This window comes from Scophthalmus maximus, chromosome 4 (assembly GCF_022379125.1).
Source record: "Scophthalmus maximus strain ysfricsl-2021 chromosome 4, ASM2237912v1, whole genome shotgun sequence".
Taxonomy (NCBI): domain Eukaryota; kingdom Metazoa; phylum Chordata; class Actinopteri; order Pleuronectiformes; family Scophthalmidae; genus Scophthalmus; species Scophthalmus maximus.
Window position 1 is genome coordinate 4,400,849 of NC_061518.1, and position 21,243 is coordinate 4,422,091.

The 21,243-nt window shown below is 48.2% G+C and overlaps 1 protein-coding gene and 1 non-coding gene across 2 annotated transcripts in view; one reads left to right on the forward strand and one right to left on the reverse strand.

Annotated features, from left to right (window-relative positions):
• Positions 1 to 1,921: 1,921 nt before the first annotated feature.
• Positions 1,922 to 1,993, reverse strand: trnat-cgu. The gene has a single exon. It is a non-coding gene; the product is annotated as a tRNA-Thr (tRNA).
• Positions 1,994 to 7,894: 5,901 nt separating this feature from the next.
• kcna4 (potassium voltage-gated channel, shaker-related subfamily, member 4) overlaps positions 7,895 to 21,243 on the forward strand; it is a 50,867-nt gene continuing 37,518 nt past the window's right edge. Inside the window, exon 1 of the mRNA XM_035628470.2 lies at positions 7,895 to 11,679. Coding sequence (XP_035484363.2) covers positions 8,270 to 10,420 — 2,151 coding nt within the window. The 5' untranslated portion in view covers positions 7,895 to 8,269 and the 3' untranslated portion in view covers positions 10,421 to 11,679. The remainder of the gene's footprint in view (positions 11,680 to 21,243) is intronic.

Below are 21,243 nucleotides of genomic sequence, written 5' to 3' on the forward strand. Positions count from 1 at the left end.
CCTTTAGGAAAACCTCAGCCGAAATACATCACTGTTGGTTATGCATTTTTGTCCTTAATGAACGCAGGTCCCGCCTGATTAATCTTGTATTCGCAGCGGAGCACGTCGTTAGTCATTTCCTGACTAGCTGGTAATTCCTCTTAAAAATGAGTGCATCTGTGCCGAAAATTTGATTTATTAATAGTGTGTGGAGCTGGAGACATTGCGTCCGGTTCCCTGCGCTGCATTGATATGCTAATGACATGAACTGGAAGCTGGGGGGGGGGGGGGTGAGACTTTCAAGTTCGTGTCAATAGCACATGGCTCCAAAAATAGCCAATCTGTGCTGCGGCGAGCTGAGAGAAAACTGTACTAAAGTGAGCGTCTGACTTCTCTTCCCCGCAGCCACGAGAGGAGAGGGCCTGCATCAGTGTCCACTGGGAATCAATTCGGAAAAATGATGGATGAGGTGATGCCTTCAGTGACCCATGACGATTTTCTGGTTCGTAACTCTTAAAACTGCTATAAATAAATACACACACACACACACACACACACACACACACATTCACACACGACCTTTGGGCACGACAGCTCAAACAAGCTTTCGTATGAAGCCACGTGTAAAACAGCTCCGGGCTGTTGCTGACAGCACAGATCTGAGTCCCGGGTCGTTGCTTTTCTGAGCTCCTTAACGGAATCCTCTCGCTTTTGTTATCAACACGCCGTAAAACACAGGACTAACAACATCCGCCAACCCGCTCTGTCACACTTCGCGCCCCTCCATCGGCCTCGGCCTCGGCCTCGCCTCCTCTGCCGCTCCATCTGCTGCCGTGTTAGTTCGTGATCACAGCTGCACCGTCAGAAACACACACTCCTTGGGTTTCATTGTGTCGCATGAAAAAAAAATCAAACACGTGGCAAGGCCCTGAACGCACTTGCATCACTCCACGCTCTCTCCTCCGTCCACAGACGCCTCCACAGCGCCGCCAAGGACGAGGCTTTTGTCTGGTGACTGAGCTGGATGCCTCTGTGTGCAAGGAGGTGGTAGGTGTGTGTGTGTGTGTGTGTGTGTGTTGATTGATTTGAGCCTTTAAATGTGCAATTATGTTTCCATTTTATGTCAAATAAATGTTTGTTGTAAGTTCTATGTATTTGGTTGGCTATGTACTCTCAATTTCTAGTTATTTATGATAAAGTTCATGGTCAAACAAAAATATCAAGCCTCCATAACATGTCTTGGTCCTAAAGGCTTGATAACGACATTTTAGGTATCACTGACAGATTAAAAAAAAAATAAAAAAATAATAATATATATATCGGCCAATGTATCGGTATCGGGAATCTTGTATTCCCAAATATTGATATTGGTATCGGCCCCAAAAAATCTGTATCGGCCAGGCTCTATACATATCTAATGAATTGTTTATAACACACTATAATGCAGTTATACGCAGATAAAGGTGTTTATTAGTGTAACTAACTAACTGACTAACTAGTCCTCAGAGGACTTGAACCAAGACACACAAAAAATTATGGGCAAATCAATTAGTTATTTCCTTTTACTTGGTTAGGGTTAGGGTTAGCAACAGTCCGTAGGTTTCTTTGTCCGTTTGATTCTTTCCACCAACTCTGAGTTTTTCCACTGCTTATTACCAACAGATAACTTGTGTGTACTTCACTGAAAGAGCTTCAGCACGCAAGACTGGAGGAACCCGGGATCGAACCACTGACCTTCTGGTAAGTGGACAACCCGCTATATATCTCCCCACCTGCGGAACATTAGCCTTGTCCTGACAGTCTTATGACAGCTTTATACCAGCCGCCAACAACACCATGCATAAATTTGACATCTTCTCTCGTGCGTGAACTTCCCAAAGATCATAAGTTGTGTTGTGCACATTTGTACTCTATATTCCAGAGGTTGCACTTCACAGAACCGAGGCATGGATGGGAATCGAACCCATGGTCTTTGGTTTACGAGACCAACGCCTTACCACTTGGCCACCACGCCCTGTTTACACAGGAGAAGTGTAGAGTTAATTTGCGAGCTCCTCTGCGTCCTGTGGTAGGACCACGTCTTGGTACTGACTGTATCACTGACTCTCAAACTTTAGCGCTTTTCTTCCATTTCTACTTCTTTTGAACGCAACGCTCGTCACTTTCAAACCCCGTCGCCGTGACGACGAGCTTCTGTCTCACAGGATGAGAATAAATTAAAACGTTGGTTTCCCTTTTTCAAATGATATATTGACTGTAAGTGAGCTGGATTTGTTCGCCGCGCATGTGTGTGTGTGTGTGTGTGTGTGTGTGTGTTTCGGCGAGATGCGGAGGGAGGTTGTAAACAGATGCAACTGTGTTGCAGCTCTGGCACCAGTTCAAAGTGCATGTAAAGCTGGTGTATAATGAGGCACCTTCTATCCTCGCTCCATCACCTCGCATTACGACTGACCTCGCAACTCCCCCTGGTGCTGACCGAGGCGCACACTCCATGAAGTGCAAGAGGTGAGAGTGCACCAGGTGTGTGTGTGTGTGTGTGTGTGTGTGTGTGTGTGTGTGTGTGTGTGTGGTGGGCGGAAAATTGCCTACATGTTGTGCAGAGTCAGACACGCTGCTCTAGCGTCTTAGGCAAGGATCTGAAATACAGAGGGAGCGTGAGGTAGAAGCACCGCGGGGATGTTTGCACTGTCAGCAGCGCCGACCAAGTATCCGCATTCAATTTTGTTTGGGTGTTTTTTTTTTGTTTCGGATCGCGTCATGTGAAAATGAAGCGCGCAGAGAGTCTTGCACAAGCAGCCCAAAAATATCTGGTATTAACACTGGAGCTTAAAAAAAAGAAAAGAAAATACCTCGGGGAGTGATTAGGATTCCTTAGAGGAATGTTGTATCTGTTCTGTGGTCTGGAATAACGGGCTGTTCGCGCCCTAATTAGCAGTTTTTTGAGTCAAGTGGAGAGACTGAATCAAACGGACAGGGCTTCGGGGGGGGGGGGGGGGGGGGGGGGGGGGGGGGGGGGGGGGGGGGGGGGGGGGGGGGGGGGCGACGACTGATGACTGCATTCATCCACCGCACCAGGCCTGCAGTGTCCCCTGCAGAAGAAAAGTCTTCTGCACAATCAGATTAGATCAGGGAGGTTTCAAAGGTGCACTGAAGAAGACCTTTACTGTCCCGTAGTGCGAAAAAAAAGAAGAAGAAATAGACACCGAGTAAATCCGTGGCGGCAGCAGGTTGGTTGATCAATAACAGTGACTCAACAGTTACTTCGCCAGGTGCTGAAATGTCGGGGGGGGGGGGACGACCAGCACAAACATCTGCTTTCAAAGCCATGACAAGATGTAGCAATCAAGTAATATTACAGTAGCGATGATCCAAATCCTTTGACGTGACAGTTCTTTTCTTTGGTGGTCAAAAGACTGTGGCGTTTTTTCACTTTTGTTCATTGCCCGGCGTGCGACGTTGCGCTCGGCGGGTCACTCATCGTCACATTGCTCGTTTTTGTACAGAACACGACGCTCAAAAACAACATTTCCTTTTTGCCAAGTGTCATTATTTTTTTCACAAACTGCGGCATACACCTGTATTAGATTGAGGAGCTAATGTGGCCACGTTCACGGAAAAGAAACTTATTCATCACTCCGACTCGTCTGGGGCCTTTTCAATACTCATTACTCAAAAAAGCGGTGAGGAATTCTTAATAGCTTTTTCCTTTCCCCTAATAACAGCGCATTGTTTGACTAATTATTACCTGAACACGGCCATTTGTTAGGCCGCGCGGTGTGTCACAGCGTCACGGTGAGCGACTGTACTCTCTCCTACCATTGGTCGGCTGAAAGACGAAGAACACAGAGAAGGAAAAGAGCTCTGCTGTTTCCCTCACATGCTCAGGGGGCACACACGCACGATAAGAGATCGTGATTGGTTGTACAGTAGATTGGTAGATATTTTAAAAATGGCGGGAAACGCGAAAGAGGGAGGAGAGCTATACCCACACGTTGGCGTTATGAGGATTTTGTTATTAATTGTTTTGTAAAACAATATATTTTTCATTTACAGAGGTCATTTAAAAAAAAAACAGAAGCTGTCGCTTGATGTTCACTTTAGTCTGCGATGAGAACGAACTCTAACCCTGACACGATTTAAAGGGGCAGGAAGCGATTTTTTTAATCCAATACACTTTTTTGTAAAATTCAGCTAAACACATTCCTCACGCTCCGCTAGCTGTCGGTTCTGTGCGAGTTTTTTTTCTCGACGCAGCCTGGGCTTTGTAAATTGAAAACCCCAAAAATGGTGCGGACCGCACCACACAACAACGTGTACAGTTCGTAAACATCATTCGCGTGAGAGACGTGCTGGCCACAGATGCTAGGACTCAGGGGTTGTGGCCTAGTGGTTAGCACGTCCGTCACCCAGACGCAAAGCTGCGGGTTCGAGACCCGACCAGTGCAGTCAGATAAAATCAACAACGATCAATCTTTCTACTAAATGGCTTACTGCCCCTTTAAGTTAAACACAGCATTAAAATGGGTCTAAAATGGATCGTCCCAATCTTAAGAATTCCAGGAGAGCCGCGACAATACGCACACGCTAGCGGTGAACCAATGAACGACCTTGTTCTCATCGCGTTGCCGGCCACCAACACATTTTCTCATAGACTTCTATAGAAACAGACTTATTTTTTGGCAACCACTTGAGTCGCCCTCTGCTGGCGATTCCAGAGAAGACAGGCGTCAGGCACCGCAGCATTTTCTTCTCTTTTTGTGTGTGAACGGTAATCGGTAAGTTCACTAATCAGATGCTTTTTCAATCTCAAAGAAAGTGGTGAAATTAAACATGGAAATGTTTCTTGGCAGATTTTCCACAGAAACAATAATCTGAGTGTAAATTTAGACGAGTGACTCAAGAGTTTGAATCAATTATTAACCGTCTGCATTTTGCTCCGAAAAATATTCGCCACTTTAATCTGCTGCGTTCACACAAATCAATAATGTAAACAAACCTTTAACAGATTAGAGATCGTGGTTAATTTTAATTTAGTGCATGAGCAGATCTCCAAATCAGTTCAGGGGGTAGAGCAGATCTTATAGTCCTGTGTGTTGGAACAGGAATTGTGCCTTCAAGGGACAAACAGAGAAAAAGTTCTACTTCCTCTCGGTGTATAACCCTTAATGTTCCTCTACAGCATCACTGATTGATATCCCTACGCCTCCAGCAAAAATAAAAAATTTACATAAAGTCATTCATTCCCGAAAACCAACTGGAGTTTTTATATAAACGGTTATGGTTCGTATATCACTGATTGATTTGGCTGCACTTTATAGATTGGATGTCGTTCAAGTCCAGTGTGATGTTCTTATACGAGTCGTACGGAAATGTGGAAATGTTCAAATTCTGCCGAGGATTTGTCAAAAGTAAATTTCCACTCTATGAAAGACACTAAGGTTGTGGTCTATTGAACTGTAACGGCGCATTAGCGGCTACAGATTTTAATGCTGCGGCATCGGCACGGATCCAGCGGTTTCCTCTCTGATTTCCATTGACTCAACTGTTCTGGGATATAATAATAAATAGATGGTATTTCTCTTGAGTGTTCTATATAGGCTAAGGCAATTATATTTATTAACTCGCAGGGGAAATTGCACACATTAGGATTTTTGTAAAGGATATCGAGAGCTGGGTGCTCTTGAAAATGTATAATGATGAAGGCTGCAACCATAACAATCATTTTTCATTATTGACAAATCTCGATGGTTCCACGCAGTTTGTCCGGGTCAAAGGTGACAGGACGTCTTGCTTCGTGTGGCGAGCAGACGCACAACACATATATAATCAAGTTTACTGGGAAAAAAACAGACAAGTCTTGATATTTGAGAATCAGCAAGTGGGTCACTTTTGCTTGAACAACGATTTAAATGACTCATTTGATATTGATCCAAATAGATGAATAGATAGATAGATAGATAACTTCATTGTCTGTCCCCAAGCAGTGACAGAAGTTCTCCTCCGACGAGGCTCCAACTGCCAATTGTGTTCATGATGCTCGACTAAATTGGCGAATGCTCTGATCATTGGAGTTATTATGACATTGACTCAGTTTCAGGGTGCAGAGTAATGGGGGGGGGGGGGGGGGGGTATTGAGGGGGTAGATGTTTGTGAACATAAACTCTGACGTGGGACCCAGGTTCAGGTGAAATCGTAATATTGGATTTTCTTATTCCCCGGTGATGACAAAAACGTCCCAAGACTCATTTCTAACTCTCAGGTCCGGAGAAGGATTTGTTTTTTGTGAGCTCAAGGACGTTTTACGCAGGCGCCGTTACTTCACAATGGAGAGTAATGGATTACTCTTTTTTTTTTTCGGGGGGGGGGGGTTATAATAAAGGACACACCGGTTGCCACCCAACAGTGATGATGCTGAAGGACAGAAGGAGGAGGCTGCAGCACGGTGCGCAGTGCCCGGCTGCATCCACTGGGGGAGGACCGAGCACCGCCGCCTGCATGCGCTGCGAGGGCTCTCCGTCATCACACACACACGCGCACACACACACACACACACGCGCGCGCACACACACAAAGGGATGGATACAGGAGTGTAGGTGTAGGGCCACCGCAGCAGACAGACACACGCGTGATGCTCACGCTTCACCCTGGGGGTCGGAGGTAAACTTTTGCCCACGCCCCCCTCGCGTCTTTCTTTCTTTCTCTGGGTTCTTTTTGTTCCTGGCCGTGGACCGCGCGGAGCTGCCGTCGATGCCAACTCGCCGCCTTTGCCTCTGCACACCTGCCTCTTCTCTCACGACCAACGGAGCGGCGATGGAGATCCTGTTGAATTGAGACCCAGACGTCCAGACGCAGCCACCCCCCCCCCCCCCCCCCCCCCCCCCCAAAAAGTGTCCTCCTCACGAGTGCGTCAGATGCGCGGACACGCGCGCACGCGCACACACACACACACACACACACACACACACAGTGGATGTTGTGATCGCCGCCTGGATACGATATAGCGCGGATTTGTGATATTTGCAACACCCGGGATCCACCCCCGGCATCCTCACCTATACCTCTTCCTCTTCCTCTCCATCCTCCTCCTCCTCCTCCAGCAGATCTGTTTGTTAAAGGGGCTTTTTTTTCTCTCCTCCCGTTTGGCCTCTTTTCACATGTAAGTATCAATGTCAGAAGGAGAAGCGAGGCTATTTTTTTGGGGGGGGGTTGGGCAGAAAAAATTCCGTGCGTAATGTCTGTGTGCTAAAAATACATGCGCTCATCTCCCGAAAGCCTGTTACCTCTCACGGTAACTCAGCAACAACAATGATGCTGTCATAAAAATGATGCTGATAATGAGCTCATTAAGTTTCACTGCCTCACACTGTGTGTAAACAAAAAAAAACAACGCATGAAGTGAGAACACATCATTTTAAGACGTGTATTTATTTATTTATCTGTCGCCTAAAAAAAACCAACTGCTCGTTTCCCTCTCCTCTTGCCCTCGCAGCTCCGGGGAGCGTCAGGCAGGATAAAGTCCTTCACATTCCGCCGGAGCGTCATCAAATAGCCCGTACACACACACCTGCGAGGATCCATCTTTCTTTTATTGTTGTTGTTGTTGTTTTAATTTGACATCTCATAAAATGGCAACTGCGGGTGACCACAGAGCACCGGCAGGCGCGTTCGGCTCGCGAGCCCCGCTGCTCGTGGAGGAACTAACCACCTGATGGGCACCGGAGGAGGAACCGGGCGGAGGGGCTCGTGCTCCGGCGTCGCTTGTTGACTCGGTGATTGATGATGCTGAGCGGGGGGAGACACGCGGACGCGTCTGCGTAACAGGCTGAGCCAGCGGCCGTTATACGTATATTCTTTCTGCTTCTTCTTCTTTTTTTTTTGGGGGGGGGGGTGTTATGGTAATGATGTCATAAAAAAAACCCACGGAAGGCCCGTCCCTCTCACATGCAGGAAGAGAGGCTGATGAATATCTGCGAGCATATAAGTAGCCACATGGACCGCGCTCGGCACGGACCCTGACGGAGGTGCGCGCGCGCGCGTGTGTGTGTCTGTGTGTGTGTGTGTGTGTGTGTGTGTGTTTGTTATTGTGACATTCTCACGTCGACGAACCGACTGGTCCGAACCCGGTTTCATGCCTCATCTTCTCTCCGTGCGCGCGCCGAGCTGCAACTTTTCCTCCCTGGCCTGCGCCCCCGTCTCCGCGAGGCGGCCACTGTAGCGCGCCCCGCGGACCGCACCGCGCCGCGCCGCACCGCACCGGAGCGGACCGGACCGCTGATTTTTATTTTTTAAGATGGACTTCGCCATGGTGGGTGCGGACGGCGGGTGCAACAGTCACCTGCAGTACGGATATGTCCGAGCTCGCGTGCGGGAGAAGGAGCGCGAGAGGGAGCGCCAGGCAACGCAGTCTCGAGCGGCGGCTGCCGACGGTGGCTCCGGTGTGGAGGGAGGCGGCGGCGGCAGCGGCGTAGGGGGGTCCACCTCCACGTCCTCCTCCACGTCCTCCTCCTCCTCCTCCTCCTCCTCCTCGGGCACTCATCCCCTTAACAACCGCCAGCACCAGTCTCGCGCCGCCTCCTCCTCCACCAGCGCCAACATCAGCAGCAGCAGCGGCGGCGGCGGCGGCGGTACCGCCTCGCGCCCCTCCTCCTCCTCCTCCACCACCTCCTCCTCCTCCTCCTCCTCCTCCTCCCCCTCGCAGCCGCCACAACACCAGCAGGAGCCGGAGGAGCAGCACAGAGTTCTCAGAGAGCGGAAGAAGCAGCGCGGCGTCGCGCGGTGGAGACGCAGCCGGACGACGCACGGCGCGGATCTGCACCAGTCGGAGCTGGCGCTGCTCGGATCCGAGGGCGACATGATGATCGAGGAGGAGGAGGAGGAGGAGGAGGCCGAGGAGGAGGAGGAGGAGGAGGAGGAGGAGGAGGCGGGGGGAAACCGGGGAAGCAAGAGGTCGAGTTTTCTGTGTACCATGGATGATGAAGAGGAGACGGTGTCGATCACCGACAGGCGCCCGCAGTCCGGCTACGAGAGCGGCTACAGCGAGTACGGCTGCTGCGAGCGGGTGGTCATCAACGTGTCGGGGCTGAAGTTTGAAACTCAGCTCAAGACTCTCGCCCAGTTCCCGGACACGCTGCTGGGAGACCCCGGCAAGCGGATCCGGTACTTCGACCCGCTGCGGAACGAGTACTTCTTCGACCGGAACCGGCCGAGCTTCGACGCCGTGCTGTACTACTACCAGTCCGGCGGGCGCCTGAAACGGCCCGCCAGCGTGCCGTTCGACATCTTCTGCGAGGAGGTGAAGTTCTACGAGCTGGGCGACGAGGCCATCCTCAAGATCCGGGAGGACGAGGGCTTCGTGAAGGAGGAGGAGAAGCCGCTGCCGGAGGACGAGTTCAAGCGGCAGATCTGGCTGCTCTTCGAGTACCCGGAGAGCTCGAGTCCGGCGCGGGGCATCGCGGTCGTGTCCGTGCTCGTCATCGTCATCTCCATCGTCATCTTCTGCCTGGAGACGCTGCCGGAGTTCAGGGACGAGAAAGAGTACCTGCAGCCGCGGCCCAACGCCACGCAGCAGCCGGACCCCGGCTTCACCCCCTTCAACGACCCCTTCTTCATCGTGGAGACCGTGTGCATCATCTGGTTCTCCTTCGAGATCGTGGTGCGCTTCTTCGCGTGCCCGAGCAAAGCGGCGTTCTTCAAGAACATCATGAACACGATAGACATCGTCTCCATTCTGCCTTACTTCATCACGCTCGGCACGGACCTGGCGCAGCACCAGGGCAACGGGCAGCAGGCGATGAGCTTCGCCATCCTCAGAATAATCCGCCTGGTGCGCGTCTTCCGCATCTTCAAGCTGTCGCGCCACTCGAAGGGGCTGCAGATCCTGGGCCACACGCTGCGCGCCAGCATGCGCGAGCTGGCGCTGCTCATCTTCTTCCTGGTCATCGGCGTCATCCTCTTCTCCAGCGCGGTGTACTTCGCCGAGGCGGACGAGCCCAGCTCGCAGTTCACGAGCATCCCCGACGCCTTCTGGTGGGCCGTGGTCACCATGACGACGGTGGGATACGGCGACATGAAGCCCATCACCGTCGGCGGCAAGATCGTGGGCTCGCTGTGCGCGATCGCCGGCGTGCTGACCATCGCGCTGCCGGTGCCGGTCATCGTGTCCAACTTCAACTACTTCTACCACCGGGAGACGGACAACGAGGACCAGCCGCCGGCGGTGGAGAGCATGCCCCCGGGCTGCCCGTACTTCCCGGACTTTCTGCGGAGGTTCAGGGGCTCGCCCTCCGCGTCCTCGCTGGGCGACAAGGCGGAGTACATGGAGATGGAGGAGGGGGTCACGGAGTCGCTGTGTGGCCTGGACAAGAGTCCCAGTAAAGGGAACGGCACAGACATCAGCAGGAAAAACAGTACGAACTCCAAATCCATTCAGACTGACGTGTGATTACAAGAAGAGTTTCGGGTTTTTTTTTTAATATTCTTTGGGAAGAAAAAAAAAATTCCCTGTGAGGATAATTCTTTATGCCCATGAGCAGGTGGTCCCCCTCCTCTGACACACGTTTTACGCACGCCAGGCGCGCACAGACACACACACACACACACACACACACACACACACACACACACACCAACCCCAATTGGCACTTTTCATTCTCTCCATCCCAGAACAATAGAGTTGCTCCCAACAATCCTCTCTGCACACAGACACACCGACCATTAGGGAAAGAATTTGGACCCAATGAATTCATCATAAACCTCTGTGGGCTCACGAATCTGACATAAACCAAAAGGAAATTCTAGAGAAGACGACCTATGCATTCGCACTTTATGGGTTTCATCTGTCAACAACACAGTGGATATAGGGATGGGCGTTATATATTTTTTTGCCGTTATGCAATAAAGTGGAAATTTGTTTGCACTAATGTAGAATTTGCGCTGGGCTTCGGCCTCCGTTTTACTTCAGAGACAAAAAAAAACTGTAGGCCACGCAAATGGCAATAATCTATAGTCATCCTCCAAGACACCACTTGAGCCGACGAATGTTTGAGGGCAGCTTCCACAAAGAGAGCGAACGGAGGACATTGACATCCCCCTCCCATATGCTGCCACTTCAAAAAAATAGGACTCCAATAAAGGAAAGGTCTAATTTAGATTTAGAACAAAACAACTTTTCGTTACTGCTCCAACAATTAATATGAACAAAACCGATAACGAAATTGATAAGACACAGCGTATAGCAGTCATCGGAAAAAAAACCAGGGCTAGAATTACTACACAAATATGCTTTTTCCACACAACAGGCCTCAAAGGCCTTGTGTTGTTGACCCACCGTGAGAGCCAAGCACATGAATCATCAGAGTTTTAAAACGTGGCTGGAGAAAAATGACTTGCCCCCGCCAGGTTTTCTTCTCTGCGGACAGCCTCGGAGCCCGTGGCGACGAAGTTTCCCCAGTTTCGTTCGAAAAACCCACCTCAAAAGTGACAATATCCCTTTACACGGAACGCAGACGGAAAGCTATAGCAAAAATGACTCCAATGCTGCGGGGAAAAGCTCCTCGGACGAGGGAGTTGGCGAGCAACTTCCTCTCCCGTCCGCTGGACGTAGTGCACAAAATGTTTTTATTTTTGGGTTTTTTTTTTGGTTCTCAAGAGGACTATGCCCTCCGAGCTCAGAGGATCTTCAGGATGTGGACGTCTTCCAAGGTACGTAGCCTGCAGTTTGTGTGTGACAGTGGAAATATCCAAAAGAGACAACACCCATAGACACCCATAGTTGCATGTCAAAATGGACGAAGTCCCCAGATCCTGATTTGATCTATAACATCCCTAAACGTTTTTTCCCTGTGGAGTTTATGGTCCAATCTCTATCGTTTTAAAGTCTTCTTCGGTACAGCATGATGTTCACTTTGTAAGTTATGGTCCCATTTGGAGTAAAATAGACGATGCGATAAGGCACCGTATGCATTGGGGGTGTGGGTGTTGTGTGATTGACAGCTAGTACTGTCCAATAGGTGCATGCAACGGTTGCAGGTGTAGGTGGATGAGCTCTCGGTCAAGCTTAATAGAGGTAATGATCTCGTCTACGCTGACATGAGGTCGGCCGGCCGGCCGAGAACTTATGCCAAAGGTTTTTGGGAAGATTTAGCACAGAGGATTCTGTGGCTCATGAACGATAAAGAGTGTCCGGAGCGTTTACAGATGCAGCTCGAGATGATCAGGTGTCTTATATAAGTCTGAGCAACATGTCGAGGTTTTCTTCCTGCTCCGCTTGGACAGTTGTTCAACGTGTTCGCATGGAAACATGAGTGATTACAGTTGAGAGTTTTCCTTAAGTTTGTCTCGTGCTGTCCGTTCACCTTATTGACTCTGTTGTACGAGCGGGGAGATTGTGGACAATCTCAGTCCAATGCGCAACCTACACAGGGGGCCTCCAAGTTGCAAAGAAGTACACCACAAAGACATTTTTATAGTCCGGCAGTTGAACTCTTGAAATTGGCAACATTTGCATATTCATAGGCCGAGGAATTTTTTTCAGAATGATCCTTTTTTTCATTAATAATTAAAAATCCTCATAGATTTAGATAGATTAGACACATTTTTTTTATTTGTCTTAAAATTGTTTGGCGGGGTATTTAAGAAGTGTAACATACAATTCCACAAAGGATCACCTTATTATTATATAAATAAACAAATAAAATACAGTAAGAAATAAGAAGATTTTGTCAATTGTGTCAGCATCTGTATATAGAATGAAAGAAATAGCTCTTGACTGCAGGGGTCATGACCTTTAGGTCCTAGAACCTGAGTCATATTCTGGGGAAAAGTTGAGGAAACATTACAATTGTTGCTCTCAGAAAAAGTAACAAAGCCGAATTGTGACCTCACAGGGCTCTGCAGTGTTTTGAGTAGCAAACTGCATTTTGAAACCCAAGGTTTAAACTGATATTTTCTTACGTTTATCACAATCCATGGGCATTTGCGTTCATCCAGTAGATGCGTACACACACCCGTGTCAGTCGCTTCTTCAGGGGAGCTCATAATCACTGCATCAGCAAAGAATCACTGTGTGTTTGTCTCCTCAGAGGAACTATTCATACAAGATATTTTCAACACCTGCACCCACACACACGCACACGCACGCACACACACACACACACACACCATCCTGGCACACAGCCCAAACTCCTCTCGACACCTCACACTTGGCACTTACATAATATGGCTTATGGCAAGAGGCGCAATCCAAAACATTTTTTAAAGCAAAGTGCGTGGGTCAGGCATATTCTTAGGCCCCGTGGCCGCTGAGCCGACTGTGAAAACAGCCCGTCTCATCCCGAGCCACGGCACAGCGCCGGATGGTTTCCCGACTGTTTATAGCGACCTGTTGTCACGTGCGCGGCGAGTCTTTGTTGTGCAGATTTAGCCCCTACGGCCCGGGACATGTGACGAAGTGAGAGTTATTTATGGTTATTTCTCGAAAGGTTGCCCGTCGAAGGACATGGAGGAGAAGTGTGTGGAAGGCTACAACGTGTTGAACCACCGGTCCGTTTCCCATTGGCATAACAACCTTAAAATTGTTGGAACCATGCAGTTGCGATGCGTGTGATTCCCAAAACCACACTTGGAACAGCCTAACCCCAACCCTAACTAACATCGTACGAACCATCGCACACACAATGTGACACTGGTGTTTCCCAAAAACCATTATTCCAACAAACCTTTATAAACCGCGTTGATACGTTTTGTAGTGAGCTGCAGTCAGAAGCTTAGTTCCTGGTGAATGAAGACGCAGTCGACGCAGGACGGTACTCAACACGTGAGTTAGATGACAATACTCAAGGGTCTCGTTGTACGAACGTACATGACCAAGTCGAGTGCATTGAAAATCTAGTTGAAAGAGTCATTTAGGTGCATTTTAGTTTATATTTTACAGCTTACGTCACACGCCAACAATACATGCAGCCAGTAGGGGGACCCGAGGGTAGCCGAGAGCAATTCTGACATTGTGTCGGTTTTTAAGGCGACGTATGGTTTACACGTTAGCGCCGTGCGTACTTCCGTCTTCACACCAGGTCACGTAACATCGGGAGGAAACAGATTTCAAATGAGTCGGGTCGGTGAACAAGGAGGTTGTTTTGCAAATGAATTGTGAGTCACTCATCCGTTGAAAGACACCAAACATTCGCCGGTTGTGACTTGTCCAGTGTGAGCGGTTCGCTGATCGTCTTTATTCGATACCTTTGTAGCATGAAGATGATTTCTGACGTGTTCAGCGCGTTGGGCAGATAAAAGAGTTTGAAGATATTGCACTTCCGGGTTATGGGATCTATCGATGTGCTTGTGCCTTACATGGACTAAATGCTTTGTTGACTAATGCAATATTAAACTGCGGTGATATTTCTTGCAGAATGAACCCTGGCGTTTAGAGATTTGTTTCTATTAAGAATCAAAGCCTGATTAAGAGTCAGGCAATGGGAGTAAATCCACAGGCCCCAGATTTTTCTGTGTTGTACTTTAATTAATTACACACTGGGTTTGTAATATGCGACTCTAAAGCTCAAATGAAAAGTGAAAATGTTTCGAGAAATGATTTATAACATTCATAGAAGAGGCCAATGAGAGGCATACATAATACCCCCAAATATCAAAACATTATAAATGTAATCAATTACATTGGGTTTAGTTTTACAGACTGTCCATGTACCTGTGTGCGCCATGCAGACTTTTATATACGCAGCTATAATATTCATAAACTGTAAGCTAAAATCTCAGCTAAATATAACTGACTACTATTCAGATTTAGGCTGTTGGCCTCTGCTTTTACTGACGTTTTTCTGAATCAAGCTTCCCACACCCAACACTCCGATACCTACAATTTATGCGACAGTAGATTCTCCCAGATTGAAACAACCTGCTCTGCATAACAGAAGCCAAACTGTGCCGACAGCCACAGGTCAATGTCCCGGCTGACCATGCTGACAAATGGCTCATTTAGCTGCTCCGAAAAAATGACTCCGAGCTGCGGCCAAGACATCCGTCAATCTCGTAGGGGTCACGGGAGGCCGGGGCCCGTCGCCGGGCCGGGGGAACGCAGGTTGCCAGTTGCTCACAGAGCAAACACACGGACAGACAAACACATTTATACTCATTTTCAATCGGGATGGAAATTTCCAGTTCACCCGAACTGCAGGTTTCCGGGGCTGTGGGCGTAGACTGGACGACCCAGAGGTAACGCCCACAAAGACAAGGAGACAAGGACAACCTGGCGCTGCGTAATCACGGCCATGACGTATCACTAACTACTGTCCAATCTTCAAGGTCTCGTCACGTAGAGAGGGAGATTTCGAAGACGCACGGCACTGTGGCGCAGTGGTTGGCACGGTCGCCTCACAGCAGGAAAGGTTCGGGGTTTGAATGCGACGGCCATGTGTGGGGTTCGCATGTTCTCCGCGTGTCCGTGTTGGTTGCCTCTGGGCACTCTGGGTTAATTCGAGGTTGTTTATGGTAATACACGAGCTGTGTTGGAACACTTGTTTCAGTCATTTTTAAAGGCCTGTACACCCACAGAAGTGTTTACAGTCATTTTGGCTGATTAGAAGGTGCGGAGGTCGGTGAAGCTAAGCTCAGGGATTAACGGACGACACAGGTACACAGGGGCCGTGCAATGATGACACCAGTTGTGTCGGCTTTTGCGTGTTAAGCATTGTGTGTGTACGCTCGGCGTCTAACAGACGCGTTGAAAGCATTGTCATCCTCATACAAGTGTCAAGTTCGCTGGCTCGCAGCCTTCTCCTCTCCTGCATTTTGCTGGCGTATTGCTACTTCTCTTGCCACATCCCCAGCCCCATGCCGTGCAGTGGACTAGTGTGAAACCATTGGCGTGACTGTGGATTATGTCACTGGCATGCTTGTGTGTGTGTGTGTGTGTGTGTGTGTGTGTGTGTGTGTCTGTCTGATGCAAGCAAAACAAGCACCCAGACATGAAGACATTGCTCCATAGTGGTCAAAACTGTTGAATGAATCTGCAAACGGAGAGTGGTGAATCTCTTAAAGGGGTTGTATGTCTGTTTGTAGTTTTGCTACCATACATTAATAGGCTTCCTATTGAAGTCTTAGCCCTAGTATATAAAATGGAAGCCAATGTGGAAGTGCCTGAAGCCTGTATTCTCTAGAACCACCAGCAGAGGGCGACTCTTCTAATAATAAGTCAGTTTCTAGTATATGAGAAAATGAGTCCAATTCGCCACATGATGTACAACGTCAGTAAACATGTTAATTTTTCAATCTCTAGTTCAAAGTCCTCTTGTTCTCTTGATAAATGATGTTCCAATTTAGAGTAAAATACTCGATAAAGCACCGTATGAATTGGAGCGTGGATGCAGCGTGATTGACAGCTGGTACTGTCCAATCGGTGCAGATCGGCTTCAAAATGGCAGTTCACAAACCAATGGGTGACGTCGTGGTGGGTTGCCCCTCGATTTCTACGTATGTTAGCGCTAACAGTCGTTTGCCTACCAATCCAGCAGAAACGTTGCCAGTTCAACGGCAAACATCCTTCCTTTACTCACCAGTTGCTGTCGGAAAACAACGCCACCAGCCACTCCCGGCAGAAAAAAAACATATTTGAAGGCAGAAAAATGTAATGTAGGAACCTTTAATTGTACCATTAAGGTGTAAAATGCGCCACTCTATCAGGAGAGAGGTAGATGTCTATTAAACTGTGTATACAAGTCTAGACACAGTCATGAGTACAGGTCTAATCAGCCAGAATATGGGAAATCGAACAAGAACCTTAGGACATTCAACCAATGCTTCAACTACTTTCTATTGCCTGCAAATATATATATATATAAAAAGAAAATGCTTGAATTTGAATCTGTTTTTCTTGCTCCAACATTTTTTTCCACTGACCCAGCAGGTCAGTCATTTTTTTTTCGCTCCATTTTGTGGAAAAAACATTTATCAAACAAAATCAAAATCAATAAGCTGCAGCAAAAACACACCTGCTTGTTTGAGGGGGGGGAGGGGGGTAATCTTAAATGCATTGTATAAATAATGAATTCTCAGATGAGCAATCATGCTTCAGTGATAAAATCTTTTCCTTGGAAGTGACCAAAAGAAACGAAAACGTAAGAAATTTCATGCGGCTGGGATATGTCTCTATCAAGACTGTCCGTCATACAGAACACATGAATCAGACCTGATGGAGGGCCGCCAGCGAGCCGCGTTGCCAGCATAAACAATACGACAATTCAAAGCTGTTGTCATCACACGAGGAAAATTTACGATTGGCTCTGGTCCCCAACCCGACGTGAGCTACCTTCCTGTAGAATCCTTGACGGTAGCTCAAACAGGAGGGGGGGGGGGGGGGTCGATTCGTCAATCTCCAATCGGGGCCGGCGGCCGGCTGATTATTGCCGAGCCGCTGTCCAAACGTATTGGCCCGGGAGAAGGAGTGAGCCGAGAGCAGTGAGTGGCGAGATGAAGATAACAGACTTTTTAACGAGGTGAGTTAAAAACGACTCTGCGGCCAAACCCCTCCCTCGAACAAAGACTGTCCAATCACGTCTTAGCAGCCCTAACGAGGTACGACAGGGCCCGTCCAGCGTCGGATTCCGGTTGAGGTTCGGATAATGGTGCCTTTGGCCTTTCCAAAGAAAAAGAGGAAGAAGAAAATTGTTAGGAATGGATAACAAATTATATTTTTATACAGTATGTTCTTACATAAGCTGCAATCATCAGAACGAAAGTTTAACAAGCTACTACCTGCAATGGTAACTGAAGTGGAATAACTGATGGAGTGGACGCTGAATCAGGGAGACGGACGGACACCGTAGAGCAGAAGTATTTATTATAAGAGCTCAATATTGAGGAGACTTCCGCTTCGCGACACAGTTCACAGTGTTCGGCGTCCCAAGACAGTCTTGCCCGTCCCCGGTCTCTGTAGTGTATTTAGTTTCGAGTAATCTCGTCACCCCCCCCGCGACTATGACACCTCTAGTGAGACTTCATCTGCTCAATGGTTGTTTCGTCATTGCCATAGATGAGATGACCTTGCTTGGTGCCTGAGAAGACTCGTCTTAAGAGTTTCTCAGGGAGGTTAGACGGAAATTCCTCAACAGTAACCATAGGTTAATACATGTGGCTACCTCGTTAGCTCCCGCTGCTAATGCATCTGCAATATTGGTATGGGGAAGCTGCTCCTACTAATGCACGTATGACTGTGAGCTGGTGATCTGTTAGCCTTGGCTGCAGTCTTTTAGTAGAATATCATGTATCTAGCTTTCATGTACTTCAGAGAATTTTCAATCACAGAACGACTCATTTGTCGAATTGGCTTTGTTTTTTTTTTAGAAAATATGAAGGACTTCTTTGTTCAATCTGCAACTACTGTCGTAAAAAAAACTGCGCGACGAAGAGCTCATCAACGTGTCCGTGCACTGATCGGTCCACGTCAACGCCTCAACCGCTCCAGGCCACCGTGTACTTGACGGAGACTGTTGGTCACCTCCGATTTTTCCATGTAAACACGGTGTTTGCGGCCCCGTCTGACGGGAGCAGTTGATAAAACACACTTGGGATTACAGCCGACACTGTAGGTTTAAAGCAGCTGGTGGTTTTCCATGTAGCCGTTGCATAATGTCCCTCAATTGATGGACAGAAACCCGACTCCGCTTCCCCGCCTCTTTCCCATTGGCTGCATTGATCTGACAGTATCCCAGGCTTTATGATGTCACTTCATCCTAGGCGTGTAGATTGTATTGCTAATTACTCATATGCCTCCGTGTTGGGTTTCTCCACCCAACAGACAAATCGGCTGCTTTGTAACATGTTTAAAATCACAACAGAATAGTAGGGCCACTGTAAGGGGAAAACAAACAATCTTGAGAATAAAGTTGTAATATTACCATGGAGAAACATTCAGGAGGAAAAAAAAAAGTCAGAATATTACTCGAATGAAGTCGTAATTTAAAGTTGTAATATTACAAGAAAGGAAAAAGTTGTGATTAAGTTGTAATTTATCAAAAATAAAGCTGCAATTTTACAATAAAAAGTCCTAATATTCAGATTTTTAGGCTGCATGTCATGGGGGGGCGGGGGATATCAGAAGATCAGGGTTACGCTTCAGTATATGTTTCATGAATGAGGATACACTTTATGGTTTGGCACATCAGCAGTATCAGGACTTTGAAAAAAAAAAAAGTGTCTATTCCAAAGAATAAACCACACGGACCTGGAGGACAATTTTTTTCTTTTCCTCAAAATATTACGACTTTATTCTCGAAAATCCCTTTCTTTTTTCTTTTTTTTTTCAATATGGCCCGAATACTCTGCTGATTTGGTTTTCATAGATTCCAGTACAAAGGGAGATGACAAATAGAATATAGATTACAGAAATCAGTATTTTCAATGTGGCCAGGTCTCCCATTCTGTGAGTTCACCTGCGGGAACGTTTGGTCGAAATGATGACGAAGGTTGCTGTCACACGCAGACAATCTGGGGCAACAGAGGATTTGAGATTTGTCACGGCATTAGGAAAGGTAAGCATTTCAAAGATTTGTCATCTCGCGTTGAGGCTTGCTCCCCCCCCCCCCCCCCCCCCCCCCCCCCCCTATTTTTTCAGCATGGATTCCTGAAACTCCACAGCGCTGCAGCTTTTTACGACCGGGTTTGAGATTTGATTAAACGGAACAGCTGCTCAGCCATCAGAAAAATTAAAAAATTCAAGTTTTGTCTGCCGCTCTCCGTGAAGATGAGCGGGCGAGTGGAGGACGGGGCGCCCTGCTGGTCCTGCAAACTTCTGAGTGAGGGGCTGCAGATGCTGATTGTGAGCTGTGGGAATCGCGAAACAAAACACACACACACACACACACGCACGCACACACACACGAAGTAAGAGCATAACCGCAAATAATAATTGGAGGGTGAAGTCAGTAGGCATGCAGGGGTCATGTATGATTAAATGCAATATCAGCGTTTAGCGCTCCGGACAAATTGGAATGAATTTTATAATGTAATTAATGAAGATTATCCCAATGGTCCCTAGGACACGGATGGTAGAGATTAAATCACGGGAAGATTTTCCTTCTCTTGGCATTCCGAGAATGAAGTCGAGAATAAAGTCGGCTCCTCTGGTCCATCGAACCCAGTCAGGGGTGCGTCTCGGCAGCTGTGCGAGCGGCCAGCGTTTCATCCCTCGGAGCGCGTGTGGACGCGGTAACAGAGAATCCCCTTGTTAGTAAAACGCGTTGAACCTAGATCACGGCCCCTCAACTCTCACAACTTATAATGCGCAACAGGTGACGAGCAGGTTGGGTTGGCCCGCAGCTGCCGAGCGGCTGCCGTTGGGCCCGGTGTTCCGCAGGGGCGCCCGAATGCCTCTCCATGGAAGTCAGAGTTTTTCGGGAGCACGGAAAAACAGGACGAAAAAATGGGGGGGGGGGGGGGGGGGGGGGGGAAACTCATTCCAAAACACGAGAGCTACTTTGGCCTGGACACAACTGCTGATCTGGCAGAACGATCTGGCGACGAGCTGGTCAACCAGCCAGGAGCCCGGGGAAGGAGACTCCGCCCACTGCCGCACCTGTTGCCAAACACACACACACACACACACACACAGTCACACACACACACACACACGCGCGCACACACACACACACACACACACACTCTCAGCATGATTAGATGTGGAGTCGCAGCGTGAGCTCTGACAACTTTCACCACTTCATCCACACAAAGAAACGTTCACTACTAACGTCAGTGGTTCGATACATTCTCCTTTGACTTTAATCTAGACATCTTGACATTTCTTCTTTATCCTCAATATGGAGAAGAAGGGAAAAAAAAATCTCGTCTGATTCCTAAAACTTTTTTTAACGTTCATTTTTTTCTTGAAATGCAAGAAGAAGATTTCCTTGGTTGGCCTTCGTACTTGACCATATAAAGATGTTGCTGCTTTTTGTTCAAATGTGTAAAATACGAGCTGCATACCGCTGGTTGATCAGATACGAGAGAAAGAAAACGAACCCCCCCCACAAAAAAAAATAAAGCAAAGTTTAATTTAGTTGTAGGCGCTCCGCCTGTCTCAACAAATGAAATCCCCGTCTCCGGGTCCACGGCACTGAACGTGCACATGGCTGCACAAGGCCTCGCGGCGCGGCTCATCGGGTTCGTTTTAACGTGCGGTGCATGTATCACTCGTACTCGGGAAATGCTCTCAGCATGTCGGTTGTAATCGCTGAAAGCAGTACCGACATGGAAGGCAAC